Genomic DNA, 21,469 nt, shown 5'->3' with positions numbered 1-21,469 from the left:
AGAGTCCACTAAATGGCATGTAAATGTTAAACCACAGGGATCTGAGAGGATTCACAGCAGACACCTCTGGCACGACCTCTGCCTCCATACTAGAGGTCGACCGATTATGATTTTTCAATGCCGGTACCGATTATTGGAGGACAAAATAAGCCGATACCGATTAATCGGCCAATTTATTTAAAAAAAAATGTATTACATTTTTTTATATATATATATCATACACACACACACACATTTTTGTAATAATGACAATTGCAACAATACTGAATGAACAATGAACACTTTTATTTTAACTTAATATAATACATAAATACACACACACACACACACACAGCTCTGAAGTGACAATGATACTGAAGAGTCTGCTTAGGAGACAAATACTCTCAACTGTTTGAATAAAAATAGAGTTTAAGTTACCTGTGATGAATGTTGAAAACAAAAACTTTTATTTCTATATGCAGGAAATTCTATTTTAATAATGGGCATGGTAATAATTGACAACCAAAATGTGAGTCATAATTCCCATGACACCTTCTAGCAAAATCTGAAAAGCGGTTCCTTCATTTATTCCATAGGATATTTTTAGATTCACTTAAAATAAGGTCTGTGTTTCGTGTAGGCTTACATCACCGTGCCAATTTTATAACTGTGTAGATATCCATAGGACAAGGTAACTCTGATCAATATTGGCTAAATATAAGCGAAGATTTAAAAAAATGTAGAGTGGATTTATGAAAATATGTTGACAAACGTTACCTTATCCTAGTGAGATTTACACGGGTATCAAAACGTCGAGGCTGTTTAAGCCTGCACGAAACACAGACCTTATTTGAAGTAGATCAAGACATTCTTTTACAATTGGCTCATTCATCCCCCTCCTCTCCCCTGTAACTATTCCCCAGGTCGTTGCTGCAAATGAGAACGTGTTCTCAGTCAACTTACCTGGTTAAATAACGGTAAAATAAAAATTTAAAAAAATAAATAAAATTCTCTATGGAAGACATGAACGGTAAAATAATGAAGGAACCCCTTTCAAATTCAGCCGCAAGTTATTACAGGAATTATAACGCGTCGACTATTTCTCTCTAAACCATATACCTTTGACTAATCCGGAAACTATCACCTCGAAAACAAAACATTTATTCCATTCCGTATTTTATCTAACGGGTGGCATCCATGAGTCTAAATATTCCTGTTACATTGCACAACCTTCAACGTTGTCATAATTACGTAAAATTCTGGCAAATTAGTTCGCAAAAAGCCAGGCGGCCCAAACTGTTGCATATACCCTGAACGCAAGAGAAATTACACAATTTCACCTGGTTAATATTGCCTGCTAAGCTGGATTTATTTTAGCTAAATATGCAGGTTTAAAAAATATATACTTGTGTATTGATTTTAAGAAAGGCATTGATGTTTATGGTTAAGTACACATTGGAGCAATGACAGTCATTGATTGATTGTTTTTTATAAGATAAGTTTAATGCTAGCTAGCAACTTACCTTAGCTTACTGCATTCGCTAACAGGCAGGCTCCTCGTGGAGTGCAATGTAATCAGGTGTTAGAGCATTGGACTAGTTAACTGTAAGGTTGCAAGATTGGATCCCCTGAGCTGACAAGGTAAAAAATCTGTCGAGGCAGAACGTTCCTAGGCCGTCATTGAAAATAAGAATTGGTTCTTAACTGACTTGCCTAGTTAAATAAAGATTAAATAAAGGTGTAAAAAATATATATATATATGCAAATCGGCGCCCAAAAATACCGATTTCCGATTGTTATGAAAACTTGAAATCGGCCATTCCGATTAATCGGTCGACCTCTACTCCATACCCTCAGCACACAGCCTTCAGCCCTACTGTACATGTGGCTCAGAGATGCCATTCACTCAGGCATGTGTGTCTCATGGATTACCACAGGCCCAGAGGAGATCACACATCAACACGTCAGTCTACTGGGAATAGAGTCAATAGAAAGAAAGTCAGTGATTGAAAAATACCTAGACGTTGCTGTTCTCTTGCCCCCGTGGAAATATGTGTGATAGATTGCGTTTTTCTTGCACTTGATGCTATCCTCTTGGTCATGCCACACCCTGGTTGTGTGTGCAGCAGATGCTGGGCTGCCAAGCTCCCAGTGCTGAGAGGCTTGGTCATTTGGCCTCTGAAGTGGGCCTGCTGTCATTTCTTAGTTGCTCTCCACAGACAGCTAAAGGAGTCCAGCTGAAAGGATTGCATGGCAGCAATAAATCATTTAGACGGGAAGAAGAAGAATGGAATATAAGTGATGTCGTTTTGGAATCTTTTCTCGCGTCTCTTTGTTTCCCAGTTACCATCAGCCTTGAGGTCTGATTCATACCTTGAATTTGATTGTTCTTACGTCTCATTCTTTGATTATTTTTATTTTCTGCCTTTCTACCTCTGACTGTGTTGGGGATTTGTGCTTCCCAGAGACCTGAGTAATGTAAACTGTGAGGAGCTGGGCCCACTGCCCCCTGGCTGGGAGATCAGGAACACAGCCACCGGCCGGGTCTACTTCGTGGACCACAACAACCGCACTACGCAGTTCACAGACCCGCGCCTCTCCGCCAACCTGCATCTAGTCCTTAAGTGAGTATCGGGTTATACCAGCGCCACAAATTAAACATGGTCCAGAGCCTCATAACAGCCCAGACAAAATGAGAAGTAGTTGAGGGAGAACTGTACTGTATGACTGGCTGGCAGTGTGGCTGTGTAACTGTGGTGTTTTGTTTTGTGTTCTGCAGCCCAAGCCCCAATGGTTCCCGCAGCGGCATCGAAATTCAGAACAGTTCGATCAGGTGAGGCCCTCTATTTCTCCCCTCTATTCTGTGGCCGACCTCTATTTCTTCAACACTTGGTTCTGGGGAGGCAGAACAGACTGCACACAGAAAGACACACACAGATACACACACAGACATATTGACTCCCTGTTACGCACGCCTCTGAGAAGAGGGAACGCAACTCCCTGCTATAACTCAACTCTCTGAAGTGCAAGAGGTATGGACTGTAGGTGCGAGCAAGGATGACACAAAAGCAGATTTTACCGTTTACTTGGATTTATTTTCTTACACGGTAATATGGGGAAAAGGGGCTGGACGGAACCAAAGCAAAGAAAGTAAATATCAAAGTTCCCCCTCTCCTATCTAACCTGCCTACCCACTTAACTTACCTAACTTAGCACCGTCTGGTGCCCTAACCAAAATACAGGGGGTGGTCCGCCCAGGTCTTACCTAGTGTGCCTAGACAGTAAATATACTACGGGTATATGTATGCCCTCGGGCCTCTTGCCTAAGCACTCCCAAAGTGCCTTCTCCTTCCCCCCTGGGAACAAATGAAACAGAGTAATTATTAATGATTTCACAAACACTCAAACACAGGACATAGAAAAACTGCTACCAACAACAACAGTACATACCAAACTTTCTGATACACAACCAACACTATATCACAATCAAATTTCTCTCTCTCCTCTCTCAATCTTCTTATCTCATCTCTCTCCTCTCTCCCCTCTCTAATCTCTAATTTCTCTCGATCTTTCCAAAATATTCAATTCTCTCTCTGATCTCCAAATCTCTCCTTATCTCATCTCTCAATCTCCAAATCTCTACTCCAAATCTCTACTCCAAATCTCATCTCCTCTCCTTCTTTCCAAAATATTCAATTCTCTCTCAATCTCTCCTCATCTTCCCTCTCCTGGGGCAGAACACTGGCTTTTATCTTCAGGTGGCAATGGTGATTAGTGTCAGCTGCTTCTTGACGAGGGGGCGGGGTCAGCTCCAATCACCAATTAGCCTGGGGGTAGACCAATCAGCTGGTTGGGGAGTACTTCCAGAAGCCATCTCCTGAAACACACACTCAAATACAAAACAGAACATAGAAACTGGGGAACGTAACACTCCCCCACACAGGATGCTTTACAGGAAAGTCCAGTGCCAAGGTGTGTTAAACGCCTGTTGGGGTTCAGCTATCAGAGCAGCCTTTCTCCTGTGCACACACTCTCCCTCACACACTCCCACACACAACCTCACCCATCCAGACACACACACACTGCACGCACAAGGCTGCATTCCACCGCCCGGCAGCGGTTTTGATCATGCGGGGGTTTTAGCACACAATCCGTCACAAAGCTTGTTTTGGCTCGACATCAGATAACAATGTGCAAACCAAGACTGATGTGTCTGTGGCTGAGGAGCGTCTTACGTCCAGGAAACGGAGCATAAATTTGATGCCCGAGTCAATGACTGAATTGTGTGTGTGCATGATAGTGTGTCTTGGTGTGTGTTGGTGCGTGCCTGTGTGTGCAGTGTTCGTCAGTGCATGCGCTTCAGAATTTTTCCTCGCAGCTGTTCAAACACGGCCCATGTAACGATAGCTGCAGCATTACCCACAGTGCAGTGTAAAGGTGGAGCAGAGTACGGGCGGGTTCGGTGGGCCTCCTCCGTGTGATCTCATTCCTGCTCCGTGCCGGGAGAGGCGGAATACACCGATGAAAAGATCTGCTGTTATTTTCCCCTGTTCTGACAGATCAAAGAACGTGTTTGGGACTTTGGTGCTTTTTCTTTTTCTGCGGTCCTCTGAAAATCATATAAATCCCAGGCTGGCACGCCATGTATGTTTGTAATGCAGGAATCTTGTCTTAAGCACAATAATGTCCAGATGTGTGAAAAGCAGTGCACAGTGTTTCTTCTTTTTAAAAAGCACTGGTCCGATTATTATTTCACTTTAAAGTTGGGAATTAGAGTTTACTAGGTTATTGATGTCTTTATTTTAGAGGAATAATTGTATTGAAATGGAAGGTGTTTAAGCTGAGCCAAGAGCGGGTTTGTGGCCATTAGAATGATGTACGATGGGCCCTGGGTCCAACCACATACCTTCCCTGGGTTCTGCTTTAAAGGGAGAAACCCTTGGCTTTGTCTTGGAGAACCTAAGGCTGCATTTACACATGCAGCCCAATTCAGATTTCTTCCCACTAGTTGGTAGTTTGACTAATCACATCAGATCTTTGACATCAGATCTTTTTCAGAGCTGATCTGATTGGTCAAAAGATCAGAATTAGGCTGCCTGTGTTAATGCAGTCAACGGGATCTCTAGGTGTGCACTAATGTAACACACATTGGATGGTGGCTCAGAGGTTTAGAGTGTGCAGTCTGCTGGTTAGCAGAGGGCTCATGGGCCTGACCCAGTCTGACTGGATCATCCTATCTGAGAATACCTTCTCTGATTTTGTCCCCTCACGGACCACTGTGGAGCAAAGAAGCTGGACTCTGGCTGAGACGAGGGGTGGGAGTGACATTCCAACCAGCGACAAAACTCTGGAAAAGATATCAGAAGGCCGGCGTGGTTTTCCATCAAGACATCTGCCTTTTATCAAGGAAAACGATTTCAGAAATTCTCACCCCTCATGCTGTCATCCCACAAAAATGTTTGATATATACGTGTCTTTCAAGCTTATAGTTTATTACCCCTTTTATTTGCTAAAGACATTGCCTCGGCGGGCCACAATACGTTTTTGGTTAGACTTACCCTGTGATGTTGCAATCTCCTGACTCTAAGCCTGGTCACTGGACAATAGGTAACAAAATTCTTGTTGGGCCTCAGATCTGCCCTCTGAACTCTGGCATGAACACTCAGAGGATCAGTTCCCAGGGGTCTAGTGTTCTCTAGCTTTACACTGAGTTCACTGTATTACTGTCTGAGCTTCAGCAGGTAACACACCACGCCATCTTACTCTCTTAAAACAAGTTAAAAAAAGAGAGAATGCGCACTAGGCCGTGTGTGTGTGTGTGTTGTGTGTGTTGTGTGAGTGACGGGCAGGAATGTTTGATTTATGAGTGAAACTGGAGGGAGTGCTGCTCTGTTGCTCGGTACCTCTCCTCTCCCTGTCTGAGGCTTCCTCTCTGTATGGGTGCTGTCCGGAGGCAGCCCTTCCTACCTCCACCCCCTTCCCTCCCTCCCTCTGAGTCTAGTCTGCAGGAAATAAAGGGATTGAGGAGGAGGACTGGAGTGCCCTATGGGGCCCTGCTGCTCTGTGGGATCGCAGGAAGTGGCCAGCTCAGCTCAGCTAGACGAGGCCAAAGACAGTGGGAGTCTAGAGCAGTCAGTCCTTAGAATAAGCTGTCACTGTGTATTATGGTGTGTGGATATAAAGATCAAGATGGCTGCTACATGACTGTCAATTACTCCTGCTCAGTGTATGACCCTCCAAACAAATATTTTTGAGAGCTAGGATTGTGTATTTGCCATATTTTATGACATTATACCGAATAAAAGGTTGTCTGGTTTTGTATAGTACAGTGAATGGCAGGTGTTTGGTAGGTGTCCCAGACAGAAATAGGTTTGCTGAGTTGTTAGAAATGACTGGATTTCAGTGGTTTTGGCCTATCCAATATTATATGATCCTGTACTTTTTGGCCTAGGTAAATCCATTTAGCCAGGATGGGTTGTTGTTCCCTGATTCTCCTGTCACAGACTCTCTGCTTACCCTCTCTCACTCTTACTCTCCTCTCTCACACACATAAGGCGTCAGCATGCTTCAGTTCGACCTGGCGGCTAGCCATAGTCAGTGAGGCGAGTTGAACGAGTGTGTTGGCGAACTCCCTTAAAAGACCTTCGCTTGAAAGCAGTAATAGTACTGTTTGTCAATTTTGAGACGCCGAAGCCAGTTTACACTTCCTCAAAATAGTTAGAATTAATCTAAGATAACTCAAGAAATATGTAATTCATTTAGATGTTTTTGCCGAGGAAATCTTAGCGCTAACTAATATGTTTGGTGCAGTAATATTTCTAAATGAAAAAATGTGCATGAAAACGAGTCATCTCTGGTTGAATGACAACAAAGACTTTACTGAAGAATCCCTACTGTTGACCAATCACAGACAAAGCGGTGTAGACTTCAGCTACTGACTTCGGCAAGAAAATGTTGTGTGCCTGAACAAGAGAAGAAGAAAACTAACCGAAGTCCAAAACGTCACAAATGCTGTCATAATATATGCACACGATCTTCTGAACTTTTCCGTCTGGAAAGCATGCAGATGTCTTTACACACTCTGCCCCTCTCTCTCACTTTCTCTCACTCACACACACACAACCCTTTGTTGCCGGCTGTACAGCCTGGTGTTTATGACCCTGCTCAGAGTGTGCCCACTATGCCCCACTAAAGTGCAAAAGGCCAGCATGCAAATAATCCTCAATTTCTGTCTCCATAAAGGGCCTTTTGATTCTCTCTTTCTCTGTGTCTGTGTGTGTGCATGCGTGTTTCTGAGCAGAAGAGCCTTCCACCACCACTGCCGTGGTTCAGAAGTTCACTCTCATGCCAGAGATTTGGGCAGGAGTCAAGGACCTCGTTCACTACCACCACAGATCATACTCATAGCCTGTCTTTTGATCTGGAGGTTAACCATTCTACAGCACTGATGTGTTATCACAGTTACAGCCACCCACTGAGGTGGTCGTCCTAGCTGTTAGGGACCCTACACAACTTGGTTGTTCATTTATTGGGTTCCTATAGTCAGCAACACGTATCCTCTTATGAAGGAACTTGCATTGAAATGTCACTCCTGTTAATAAAGAAATAAAGAACCTTCCTGAACAATTTAAGCTGAAGACATGAGGTCTATGGACACACCCTCATTGAACCCTCATTGCTCAGTGCAGAATGAGACCGACACTGAATCTATTTGCAGATGTCTCTTGCTATAGCCACATTTTGCTTCCCCCCCTGTAGAACTGTCTATTTTCTCTCTGTCTGTGCCGTGCTGTCTCTCTCTGTGAGACCACCGTGGGTTCAGCGCCAGGTGGGGAGTGGAGGTGGCATGGCACACACCTGTGAGCTGGCAGAGCCCAGCACGGCAGGGGCCCACGGAGTTGCCCACGAGGAGAGTACGACAGAGCCGTTTGTATGGAGAGCCTGGCGGAGCGTAGAGGAAGGGTCACTGGCTGCACCTCACCTCCGTCCTGTAAGCAGACAGACAATGTGGCACCTACGGACACATCACACCACCCTCTGGCTCTGCCCCCTCGTGTGCTTGTTCAGAAATACCACCTCCACCTATGTCTGTGGGCACATGGCAGCTTGTTTGACTTGATGTGCTTCCCAGATGACCTCAGTGTGTTTACCTCTCGTTCTCCAGTCAGCAAAAGGAGGGAGACAAAATTCCTGCCTGGCTTTATTTGGAGTTTTTAGGGTTTCTATTTTAATTTTTTTGTGTTTTATTTTTGTGTACCTGTACGTGTTCCGACCCCAAGTCTCAACAATGATCTTTCCCTCTCCATCTCTTCTTTTTCTCCATCCCCAGCCGTCAGAACCAGCTAAAGGAGCAGGCCCAGCAGGCACTGGTGTCTCCAGGTAATCTGCCAGAGGAGGCCGAGTGCCTCACGGTGCCCAAGTACAAGAGGGACCTGGTGCAGAAGCTGAAGATCCTCCGCCAGGAGCTGTCCCAGCAGCAGCCCCAGGCAGGCCACTGCCGCATAGAGGTGTCCCGCGAGGAGATCTTTGAGGTGAGACCGTCAAATTAGTGTTATTCCCTCAGTTCTTGAACACAACCAGCATTATTGAGTCTTTAATTAGTATTACTGAAGAGGTTGTCTATCCCGATCCTGAAGGAAAGCATCAACTCTGGACATTTTCCTCACTCTCGTTTACACTTGTAAAAGTTTATTATACCAGATAGTTTACCTCACTTTCAAACCTCAAGCAATGGTTTTCCATCCTCTACTTCCCTCTCCTCAAGGTCGTTGCTCGTCATGTTTCTGTCACGGCGTTATCCACCATGCTATTATCTATGATGTGTGAAGAGAGTTTGTTCATATCCAAAGCAGACCTCTTATTTGAAATTAGGCTTTTGTGAAGTGCACTCCTCAGTGGGGGAGGTTTTCTAGTTTGGGGGTGTGGAGCCTCATCAGAGCAACAACACCTGCAACAGACTACATGACCCTCGTAAAATATGTGATGGAATGTGCTGGAACAGCTTTGTCTGTTAATCTGAAGGAAGACATTTTTGTTGGCTGATCTCAACACGAAAGGGAGATGGGGGTGGATTTTAAGGCTAGACATAACTTCATCGCTTTTCTGGACACGCCGAGCTGTTAGAAATACGACTGTGTGGGCAAGTGTCAGCTGGTGGACTGTCAAGCTGTCTCAGTGTGTACATTCTATTAAAGATAAGAGGCCTTATTTCTCTGGTGTCACCGCTGACACATCCTCAGTGTAACTGGAGGGCACGGTGGACCAGCTCTGGTGTCACCGCTGACACATCCTCAGTGTAACAGGAGGGCACGGTGGACCAGCTCTGGTGTCACCGCTGACACATCCTCAGTGTAACTGGAGGGCACGGTGGACCAGCTCTGGTGTCACCGCTGACACATCCTCAGTGTAACTGGAGGGCACGGTGGACCAGCTCTGGTGTCACCGCTGACACATCCTCAGTGTAACAGGAGGGCACGGTGGACCAGCTCTGGGGGGAAAGCGGTGTTATTGTTCCACTCTTCTGTTCTGTCTGTTTACTGTCATTCTCACAATCCACTTTTAATGAGACTGTCCCCGATACTTGGAATGTGCTGGACATTGTGGGCCTGTGTCTGCAGCTCTCGGCATGTGGGGTGAACGCACCAACCCAGAGTGGGGTGTAATGATCCCAGACTCTGAGTACCAGGGGGAAAGTTTGTTACTAAAACACTGGTGTTTAATGTTCTACAGAAGCCCCTTCTGGCGAGGAACATGGGGTGTTTCTCATCATTGTTTCAGGACAGTTCCTTCTTTTCTTTGTTTTTTTTTGTCTTCAGCTTGAAGCCATTTGGAATTGCACAGGTCTTTGGTTTGCATGTTTAGGACAGGCAGACAAGCCGGGCTTGGCCAGACTCATGCTCTGCATTCCTGCCCCGTTTCCCATGAACCTCTGAGACTGGGACAGTGGTGGGGCTGGGGTGAGACTCACGGGATCGCTTGGTGGAATGTGTCGCGTTGGAGAATGTCCTCTTATCATCCCCACCTCCTGATAATGCTCTTTGATTAAGGGTGGACTGGACACTCAGGTTACTTTGGCAGGGGAGGAGAGTGCGTAGCTAGGCAGGCAGGGGCCAGCCAAGCTGGTCCTAAATGACAGCACAGGAATGTTTATTCTTTGGCTCAGTCCCCAGAGCCAGCATCACTCACACACAGACGTTACAGTGCAGATAGATGCATCCATCTGGCCACAGACCCTGGACTGCACAGTATTTACCAGATGGTCTCTGATGGAAGTACTCAGTAAGTTTGGGGATGCAGTCCTCCATCCCAGTCCCGTTCGTTACAAAGGTGTATCTCTGTATGTGTTACAGGAGTCTTACCGCCAGGTGATGAAGATGAGGCCGAAGGACCTGTGGAAGAGACTGATGGTGAAGTTTAAAGGGGAGGAGGGGCTGGACTACGGAGGAGTGGCCAGGTAGGAATCCACAGCAAAGCATGAGGAAAAAACTAAGTTATGCTCAATATGCATCATCATGGAACAAAGAAGATTTCTATTGTGTGTTAGAGAAGTAAATGCACCAGGTCTGGAACCAACAGGACCTGAACAGCTTCTACCCCAAGACATTAGTCTACTAACTAGTTAACCAAATAGCTACCCGGACTATCTGCATTGACCCTCTTTGCACCAACTCTTTTGACTCAAGCATATAGCCAGGTTATCTCGTTGTGTATTTATTCCTCGTGTTATTATTTGTTCTATATTTTTCTCTCTCCGTTGTTGGGAAGGGCCCATCAGTAAGCATTTCACTGTTAGTCTACACTTGTTGTTGAGGAAATATGTGACAAATAACACTTGATTTGATTTTGATTTGAATGCCACCATCTGCTGAAACAAGGTTGGCCCCCAAGGGGTAATATTGATTTAAAGCACCCAATCTGAGAATTATACATCTGCTTTTTAAATTGCCATGGAGTATTCACTTTCTGAAATTGATGTTCCCTGCCTTGAAAAAATATGAAATGGATCAAGAGATTTCACAATGGATGTTCTCATCGTCTGTCTCTCTTTATCTGTCCCTCTGTGTCTCCTGTGTGTGCAGGGAGTGGCTGTATCTGCTGTCCCATGAGATGCTGAATCCGTACTACGGCCTGTTCCAGTACTCCCGCGATGACATCTACACCCTGCAGATTAACCCCGACTCAGCCGTCAACCCGGTGAGTCAGAGGCCCAGACTCCGCCACCAGCCCGCCCCACTGTAATGTGAAAGACCAGGTCACATGGACCGCTCATCTGCTCTAGTCTTGCACAATCTTTCTGCCTCTGTCTCTCCTCTGCCTGTTTATTTGTTTGGCCTTCCATTTCCCTATCAGCTGTTCTCATGCTAGATGCTAGATCTCCTGGAGACTGGTGATGAATTAGGCAACTATTTAATTGCTGTTTTGAGACTCTTTACTGCCTCTATAGCATTTGGTTGTTAAATCCATCATAAGGGAAATAGTTTACAACTGCAAATAGTTTGGATGCTGCTGCTCACCTTTTGAGTCCTAACCTTTGTTAGGATTACGCACTGCAATAAATTCCCAGCTGTAAGAATAGCAGGTATTTATAATTTACCAAGGGCTCAAACCTAACTTAAGACATGCGTGAGGAAATCTGAGTTATAGCGCAAATCTCCCATCGACATCAATGCATGACTTTGAGTTGCATGCATGCACCCTAAATTAGGATTCTGCCTTGAGTTGCTCAATCTTGGTAATTCTCTGAAGACTGGGAGATGCCATGCTAAATGGATGTACTATGAAGTGTTTAAGAGGACTAAAGGTGTTTCTGTCCCCCTCCCCAGGAACACCTGTCCTACTTCCACTTTGTGGGTCGTATCATGGGCATGGCGGTGTTCCACGGCCACTACATAGACGGGGGCTTCACCCTGCCCTTCTACAAACAGCTGCTGGGGAAACCCATCACCCTGGACGACATGGAGTCAGTGGACCCAGACCTCCACAACAGCCTGGTCTGGATCCTGTGAGTAGGAAGGAAATGGGAACAACATCCTCACACAGACCAAGATGCGCACACAGAGATTAACATGGTTTTTAATGATAATAGTTGGTAATGGCTCATTTTAATTCATCGGGTGATAATTTGGTGTATGTGAACTATAACATCTACTGGTGTACTTTTAAAGTCCCTAAAATAACCACTCATGATCATGTAGCTACACATGATGAGCTCTTCAACTGAACTTTGATCCATACATACATTAACATTCCCTCTCCCCCAGCACCATCTCTCTCTAACCCCCCTGTCCGTCTCTCTCACCTCTCAGGGACAATGACATCACAGGCGTGTTGGACCACACCTTCTGTGTGGAGCACAATGCCTACGGGGAGATCATCCAGCACGAACTCAAACCCAACGGCAAAATCATCCAGGTCACCCAGGACACCAAGAAGGAGTATGTCAGGTGAGTACTCCCCCACCGACCCCTCCTCACCACACAGGAAGAGGGTTGGTCTAGCAGTCGACAGTCAAGCCCAGCAGGGAGGAGATACTGTTTGGATTTCAGATGAGCTTTGTGGCAAGTGACCAGCCACAGTTAACTGACCTAGGATCAGGGAGTGAAGTACATGTGAAAGGCTTTGCTATACCCCTCAAAGAGGCTCAGAATCATGGCTTTGCCTTCACGTTCCAGTATGAATCATCGATCTCTGACTCTCTCTTTCCCTCTCCCTCGCTCCCTACAGGCTGTATGTGAACTGGCGTTTCCTGCGAGGCATCGAGGCTCAGTTCCTGGCCCTGCAGAAGGGCTTCAACGAGGTCATCTCCCAGCACCTCCTCAAGGCCTTCGACGAGAAAGAGCTGGAGGTATGAATGAGACACATCCCCCAGACTAGCAGTACTTATCTTCACTGTCCATCCTTTACAAAGGACTGCATTCTCCCAGACATCAGCATTTTCCCCATCCATTTCCTCCCTACAGTTTCCCTTTGACTTTCATTTCACTCTCTCCCTCTCTCCACCTCAGCTCATAGTGTGTGGCCTGGGTAAGATCGACATCAACGACTGGAAGTCCAACACGCGGCTGAAGCACTGCACCACCGACACCAACATTGTCAAGTGGTTCTGGAAGGCCGTGGAGTCGTACGATGAGGAGCGCCGGGCCAGGTTGCTGCAGTTTGTCACTGGCTCCTCCAGGGTACCCCTGCAAGGCTTCAAAGCCCTCCAAGGTACCCTCACAGCACTCACCCTCCTGGGACATGTACAGTAGCTACATAGTTAGGTTCTCAGTGTTTCACTGTGCTTCACTGGGAGAGTTGCTTGCTAGCTAGCCCTTGTCCACCCCCTATAGGCATGTAATATTGATTGTTATGACGGCTTATAACATTTGTTATGACAGCGTAACGAATGTTTATGCCAGAGGGAGATGGGTGAGGGTTGTTTGTATTATACTCTACTGTTCCCCGAGGCAGCTCGGCAGGCCTCAGAGTGTGTTGTTGTTGTTGCCTGAGCTGAACCCTCTATGCAGAGCAGGCTGAGCAGAGTCCAGTAGTTCAGTGGGTCCGGTCTGTCAGACAGGATGCCCAGAGAGCACCCAGGCGTGCGGAACACACTGTGATCCACTGCTCTTCCTGTCTGGCATGCCGCTTCACTCTGCTCTTCCATGTTACATAACAGGACCATCGCTGCTGCTGGTCTCAATACCAAGGTCCGCGCAGGCCGATGACAACATACACAAACCCAGTGCTCTTAGTGCCCACACTTGGCGCCGCAGAGTGCTGAGCAAACTGTCCAGTACAGTAATGTCTTTTGTGTGTGAGTGAAGTGTGCTCTGCCGTTGTGCTTCACAGTAACTGTTGATATGTTACAGGTGCTGCAGGCCCACGACTCTTCACCATCCACCAGATCGATGCCAGCTCCAACAACCTGCCCAAAGCCCACACCTGGTGAGTGTCTGTCTGCTCTGACCCTGCAGCTTGCCCTTCAGGAACAATGTATGCCTTTGTCAAAGCTGGGAAGGGCACTTTGATATATCAACATCATGCTTTAGGTTTAGGTTTCCACCCATGTATATGTTAACCATGAACATAGAGAGGTCCTAATACCAAAGGCTCAAGCTCAAGTCTCTCTTGCCCTCTGTTTGTTCAGCTTCAACCGGGTCGACATTCCTCCCTACGAGAACTATGACAAGCTGTATGACAAGCTGCTCACTGCTATCGAGGAGACGTGTGGCTTTGCTGTGGAGTGAGACGCTGCTGACGCAGGGGTCGGCAGGAACAAGGAGTGGAGGAACTCGACCATAGTCAGACCCCACCATCCATTTCACCCAGGGGAATGGGGCGTCTGTGGTCCAGTGGCCCAAGGACTCTCTCGCCCACAATAGGGACATGTGGCCAGGCCGAGGGGGGGAGGCAGAGGAGACCTGAGCGAGCAGTCTCGTCTGTCTAGGGGTTCCCCCTCACCCCCCTCTTTTAAAAATAACATTTTCAGCTGCTAATAACTCAGACTATTTACTAACTTGTGGAACTGCAAAAATGGCTGGCTCTTCCTTTTTTTAATAAGTTTAGTTTTAGCATTATAAAAAATAGTCAGTATTCCATGTAGCTACGCACCATCTTACCAAGCAGAACATGAAGTCCACAACTAAACAAAACATTGGCCACATAAACAAGACAGGTATCACTGGTTTGATGGAGTACATTGTTACCCATGGTTACCAACAACACTGAATGGTGCTTGGTATGTTTGGAGGCAGGGACTGAAGGGAGCATGAAGGCTCCTTAGCACCCCCTGGTGACTGAGTCCTCTGCTACCACTGAGGACTCTTGGGGCATCTATCTTCACTCAGAGGCTGGACTTTGGAGCACATGTTCAGAACTTGACCTTATGGAGAAAGACATGCAGGGCCCCATTGTCAACGACCCTGTCCAAAGAAAGCGGGCTGGTTTTCAGCGCTCCATTCCCAGAAACCAATGTCACACGTCTGACAGCTAAGCTTGTTTGGAAATTTAAATAAATAGCTTGAATGGTGTTATTTTTATATAATGGGAAAATTAAAAAAGAAACACTAAAATTATATATAATATATATAATTTATTTCTGTTATATTTCAGAAAGCTTTTGCCATTATTCCAGAAAAAAAAAGCCAATATTAAAAGTGTTAATGTTTAAGCTTGAAATAAGTACACTTAGATTGCTGTGGTGGAAATCTTTACATAGCCTCTTTCCTACACAGTAAGTAGAGAGGTGGTCTTAAGGGTGGGTTGTCTTTAATACACACAGTCCTCTGAGTGACATAATACTTTTGACTGAATCTTTTCAACTATTTAGATATTAACCTGACCCTTTAAATTCCAGTGACATCATCCAGTAGGTACTTGTGGTGGGGTATGTATGATGAGTTCCATAGGAATTTCTCATGATTTCATGATTGTTTCTTCAAGGTGATCTGTTCTGTCCCCACAAAATAATGGCTAAGAGTCCCTGCTACCCTGATACATTTTGTTATGTGAAGATTACACACATCCTTTGTAAGTGCAACTCTTGTCATTCTGGCAAATAACTACTACTACCTTCCGGTTATGGTCTTCTGGTGCTAAATAAGACAGCAGTTTGCTCAATTCTTTCAAGATATTGGCAACCAGTCTTATACCTGGGGCTGAGATGGGCGCATAGCAAACTACATACAAAAAGTTGCAATGAATTGAACAAACATCACTCAGACCTCAAGCCACATTCTCAGGAGATGTCATATTAGTTGTTGTATTATTTGGGAGCTGACGTGGTCAGATACAAAACCTTTTCCTCTGTAATGGTTGAATGACTTATACATTACATTATGTTGAGCGGCTATAAAGTCCACATTTGTCATATGTATTGTAACCCAACAGTAGACATTGACATGTGATAGTTGGGGTTCTATATCTCCATATTGGCTATAAATTAAATCTGAATGAATGAGATGAACCCCCTAATTCTACTCACCTGAACCTAGCTCTACAAGTATGGGTTTGGGGGAGAACATATTTATTTTCTACTCATTCAAACACATTGTTGAATGTTTTCTTTTTTTTTTAAAGGCTGCCTGTCTAGCAATCTATGACCGTGGACTGTTCTTAAAGTTAGCATACATTGAAAATGAATTGCTCATCTTTTTCTTTTATAGAGGTTTATGCAAAGTGACGTGTCCTCAGATGGTGCTTTGTACTGTGATAGGTTATTGTTCATTAATGTAGATCACACAACCTGTAATTTATCTTTAACTTAATTTTTATTTTATTTTTACACATACAGAACTATTTGTCGCCGTATGTACTAGGTGACTTCTATCTATTTACCAGATAGGTCATGGACTGATTGATTTTATATCTAAACATATTCATTTACTTTAAAAGGCACAAAAAGATCCCTCGACAGTCTGTTTCTTACACAATCTCTCTGCATTACTCCATAGCTGCCTCCCTGAAAAATTGAACTTTTTATTAACAAGTCAAATTTTAGATGCAGCTTTTTGTTGCTTAATTTTTTTGCATGATCCACGAGCAGGACTATATCTCTTATAGCTGACTGATGCAATTAGATGTACTTAACACTATCATTTTTGTAAGAGTATTTTATTTTTGTGTGTAATTTAGGTCTAATTAAACTTGCCTTTGTCAAATAATATGAGGCACCTTGTATGTGGCTGTGCCTTGTCTTTTGTCTGTGTATGTGAGAGATTTTGGGGGCTTTCAAAGGATTTGGGCAGAATTTCGCAGTATTCAGGAGCTCAATTTGAGCTCCTGTGCATTCAATTTCCTTTGATCATCATTGACGTCACTACAACTGGATTGGAGTCCACGTGTGGCCAATTCAATTGTTTGGACATGATTTAGAAAGAAACACACCTGTCTATATAAGGTCCCACAGTTGACAGTGCATGTCAGAGCAGAAACTATATCCTGAAGTCCAAGGAACTGTCCTTTTATCTCCAAGATAGAATTGTGATGAGGAATATATCTGGGGAAGGGTATAAAACAATTTCTAGAGTGTTAAAAGTTTCTAAGAGCACAATGGTCTCTATCATTGGAAATTGAGAAAACATAGAGCTGGTCGTCTGACCAAACTGAGCAATCAGGCAGGAAGGACCTTGGTCGGGGAGGTGGCTAAGAACCCCAATGACCACTAACAGAACTGCAGAGTTCTGTGGCTGAGATGGGAGAACCTGCCAGAAGGGCAACAGTCTACAGCAATTCATGAATCTGGGCTTTATGGAAGGGTTCCTCCTGAGATATAATATTATACTGAACAAAAATATAAACAGCATGCAACAATTTCAAAGATGTTACTGAGTTACAGTTCATAGAAGGAAGTCTGTCAATTTAAATAAATTCATTAGGCACTAATCTATACATTAAACATGACAGGGAGCCAGGCCCAGCCAATTAGAATGAGTTTTTCCCCACAAAATGGGCTTCATTACAGACAGAAATACTTATCAGCACCACCCCCTCAGACGATCCTACAGGTGAAGAAGCCAGATGTGGAGGTCCTGGGCTGGCGTGGTTAAACCTGGTCTACAGTTGTGAGGCTGGTTGGATGTACTGCCAAATTCTCTAAAATTACGTTGGAGGCGGCTTATGGTAGAAATGAACATTCAATTCTCTAGCAACAGCTCTTTTGGACATTCCTGCAGTCAGCATGCCAATTGTGACAAAACTACATTTTAGTGGCCTTTTATTGTCCCCAGCACAAGGTGCACCTGTGTAATGATCCTGCTGTTTAATCAGCTTCATGATATGCCACACCTGTCAGGTGGATAGATTTTCTTGGCAAAGGAGAAATGCTCACTAACAGGGATTTGTGCAGAAAATTTGAGAGAAATAAGCTTTTTGTACATATGGAACATTTCTGGAATATTTTTTATTTCAGCTCATGAAACATGGGACCAACACTTTGCATCTTGTGTTTATATTTTTGTTCAGTATATATTATTTACAGTATATTATATTATAAAAAGGGACATGACAGCATGTCTGGAGTTTGCAAAAAGGCATGTGAAAGATTCTGAGAGCATATGGCAAAAGATTCTGTAGTCTGATGAGACAAGAATTTAACACTTTGGCCTGAATGCAAAGCGCTGTCTAGAGAACCAGGCACAGCTCAACACCAATCTAACACCATCCCTATACCGTGAAGCATGGTGGTGGCAGCATCATGCTATGGGGATGCTTTTTAATGGCAGGGACTGGGAGACTTGTAAGGATAGAGTGAACAATGAATGGAGCAAAATACAGGCAAATCCTTGATAAGTACCTTCTTCAGAGTCTAAATGACCTTAGACTGGGGCAATGATTTACGTTCCAACAGGACAAATACCACAAGCATACAGCCAATGCAACACTGAAATGGCTTCCAAACAAGAATGTGAAAGTCCTTCAGTGGCCAGACAAAGCTCTGACTTGAATCCCATTTAAAATCTGTGGAAAGACTTGAAGATTGCTGTTCACTGCCACTCCCCATCTAACTTAACAAAATGTGAGAAAATCTGCAAGGAAGAATGGGAGAAAATCCCCAAATCCAGATGTGCAAAGATGATCGAGACATACCTACGACGACTCAAAGCTGTAAGCGCCACCAAAAGTGCTTCTACAAAGTATTGACTCGGGTGTGTATAAATTGCAAGTGTATAATTTGAGCAGCATTATAAGAGCCTAGTAGCAGCAGTTGTGATGTGTGCTAAGGTGCAGAGAATCAGCAGGTGATCAGTCCAGTTCAAGTGTTCAGCAGTCTGATGGCTTGTAGATAGAAACGGTATCTGAGCCTGTTGGTATCAAACCTAATGCTCCGATACCGTCTCCTTGACGGTAAGGGAGAGAACAGCTCGTGGTTTGGGTGTGTGGGTCCTTGATGATGCAGCGTGCCTTCCTCCGGCACCGTTTCGAGTAATGTCCTGGTTGGGTGTAAACACGGTCCCAATGATGTACTGGGCTGTCTTCACCACCCGCTGGAAGGTAATTCCACAATCAGTTCCTTTGTTTTGTTGACGTTGAGGGAGAGGTTATTTTCCTTAGCAACTGTAATTGAGAATAGCGTAGTACATGAAGAGTATTGTCTGCTATCGGGTCTCTGACTTCAAATCAGGAAAGGGGATACGAGAAGGGTTACTTTGGAAATGAGAAAGATGACATTGGGCATTTTATATACAGTATAAGAGCAGGAAATGTTAAACAAAATCTGGAGTAACGGCTGTTATTACAATACTACACTAGTTTGATTACCACGATACAATAAACAGGTCAGTTTAGGGCCGTGTTTACTTGAAGATGAAGTATTATAGCACACTAGTATGTTTTATGTCATCCTTTAACCAGCTTTTAAATCTTGACAAAGTGGGAGCTGTAAAGCTTTTCATTTTAATTTGAGCATTTATTTGAATTAGAATGAGTCTGGCATGTCCTGAGCAGCAGAGGCGTGAACTGAAGTGCTTTCATCAATGATGATGGTGGTGATAGGAGGGGGCTTGGGGTATCAGTATCTATTTGCTCAAAGGAATGGGCATACATAAGGTCATTTTTGGTAGTGTGATGGACTGTATAGGCCTAAACAGATTGTTTCTGTGGTAGCCTACAGCCAACCTTGACATTGATGTTATTTCGTAGATCCAAGCAGTGGTACACCACTCTGCATATTAAACTTGATCACGTACAGTGCCTTCAGAAAGTATTCACACCCTTTGACTTTTTCCACATTTTGTTGTGTTTTACAGACTGAATTTAAAATGGATTCAATTTAGATTTTGTGTTACTGATCTACACACAATTACCCATAATGTCAAAGTGCAATTTTGTTTGTAGACATTTTTACAAATGAAAAGCTGAAATGTTTGGAGCCAATAAGTATTTGTTATGGTAACCCCAAATAAGTTCAGGAGTAAAAATGTGCTTAACAAGTCACATAATAGATTCCACCGACTCACTCTGTGTCAAATAATAGTAGTTAACATGGTTTTTGAATGACTAACCCATCTCTGTAGCCTACACATACAATTAAATGTAAGGTCCCTCAGTCGAGAAGTGCATTTCAGCACAGATTAAACCACAAAGACCAGGAAGATTTTCCAATGCCTCATAAATAAGTAGATGGGTGAAAATAAAAAAAGCAGACACTGAATATTCCTTTGGATGCGGTATCAATGCACCCTCAGTTGCCGGAGAGGAAGGAAACCACTCAGAGATTTCACCATGAGGCCAATGCTTATTTTAAAACAGTTACAGAGTTTACTGGCTGTGATAGAAATGGGATTTGTTTGATTTGCCACAAACAATGCTTGTATTCAGGACAAAAAGTTAATTTCTATGCCACTTTTTTTGCAGTTTTACTTTAGTGCCTTATTGCAAACAGGATGCAGGTTTCCGAATATTTGTATTCTGTACAGGATTTCTTCTTTTCACTCTGTCAATTAGGTTAGTATTGTGGAGTAACTACAATGTTGTTGGTCGATCCTCAGTTTTCTATCACAGACATTAAACTCAGTAACTGTTTTAGAGTCACCATTGGTGAATACTTTCCGAAGGCACTGTAATTAACGGCAGTAGCCTATTAAAGGCATTTTAGTGAAAAAATATATAGACAACTGACCCAGAACTACACTAACAAGTTCTGAGGTTAGGGACCTTTTACTGTAAATCAACATTTTCACATTACAGAGCAGCTTTTCCAATTTCCAAAAACCCTTTAGTCTATTATTCATTAAAAACATAAACTGATTAAGTGGCTTTAGGTCTACCATATTTTACGCCAAAGTACTCAGCAGAACTCTAATTTTAGGGAGATGTTCCTGCATATCGACTGCACTAGTTTGAGACTGCCATCTAGCCATATTTCCTTTTACTGAATGTGCTTTCTTTGAGCACTGACGTCACTTATGGTAAAAGGAAAGCAACCGGATCACAACTGTTTTTTTTTTGTACATATGCTTTCGCCAACAGGTTTCATTAAATAATCCCAAGTGAAACACCCAGAGAGCTATGTGTAAATATATCGCTCTGATACACCTAAAAGCGAGAATTTGTTTGTCAAACGGCAGTCAAGCATCGATCATCATGTCACCAGAATTAGACCCTCAATATTTATTGGAAATGAGCATCAAGATCACCGTGAACTTTTACCAACCTATGAAGTTCATAATAATTGATTTCAAATGTAGCCCAATAAACGGAATGGTTTCCCGAGTCATACCATATCGTCGCGTGAATTTCTCACATAAATCATTTTATGGACACACCGTCGGCATTTGTCACAGCTGTTAATACGTTATGAATTTACTAGTATAAAACTAGATGGAAACGTGGTTATTGTGATACACCTGATAAAATGTGATACATTGACAATAATACTAATACCTATCTAAATTCCACAAGTTGTACACAATAGCATTCTGTCGTATTAGAGATTTAATTTGGCATAGCTTATGTTTCAAAACCTTTTTTATATAATAGATTTCCATGTGGGATACAGATACTTTATCTATAA

The 21,469-nt window shown here is 43.8% G+C and overlaps 1 protein-coding gene across 2 annotated transcripts in view; it reads left to right on the top strand.

The window, feature by feature from the left end:
* LOC129833294 (E3 ubiquitin-protein ligase SMURF2) overlaps positions 1-16,635 on the top strand; it is a 56,755-nt gene extending 40,120 nt beyond the window's left edge. For both annotated transcript variants that reach the window (XM_055897780.1, XM_055897781.1), the window contains 11 exons: positions 2,445-2,603; positions 2,759-2,812; positions 8,309-8,510; positions 10,329-10,432; positions 11,058-11,172; positions 11,802-11,980; positions 12,285-12,422; positions 12,703-12,823; positions 12,984-13,185; positions 13,827-13,902; positions 14,105-16,635. In XM_055897780.1, coding sequence (XP_055753755.1) covers positions 2,445-2,603; positions 2,759-2,812; positions 8,309-8,510; positions 10,329-10,432; positions 11,058-11,172; positions 11,802-11,980; positions 12,285-12,422; positions 12,703-12,823; positions 12,984-13,185; positions 13,827-13,902; positions 14,105-14,204 — 1,450 coding nt within the window. In that variant the 3' untranslated portion in view covers positions 14,205-16,635. The remainder of the gene's footprint in view (positions 1-2,444; positions 2,604-2,758; positions 2,813-8,308; positions 8,511-10,328; positions 10,433-11,057; positions 11,173-11,801; positions 11,981-12,284; positions 12,423-12,702; positions 12,824-12,983; positions 13,186-13,826; positions 13,903-14,104) is intronic.
* The last annotated feature ends 4,834 nt before the right edge of the window (positions 16,636-21,469 follow it).

Source organism: Salvelinus fontinalis, chromosome 34, assembly GCF_029448725.1.
Source record: "Salvelinus fontinalis isolate EN_2023a chromosome 34, ASM2944872v1, whole genome shotgun sequence".
Taxonomy (NCBI): domain Eukaryota; kingdom Metazoa; phylum Chordata; class Actinopteri; order Salmoniformes; family Salmonidae; genus Salvelinus; species Salvelinus fontinalis.
This window is presented reverse-complemented; position numbering and strand designations above follow the sequence as displayed.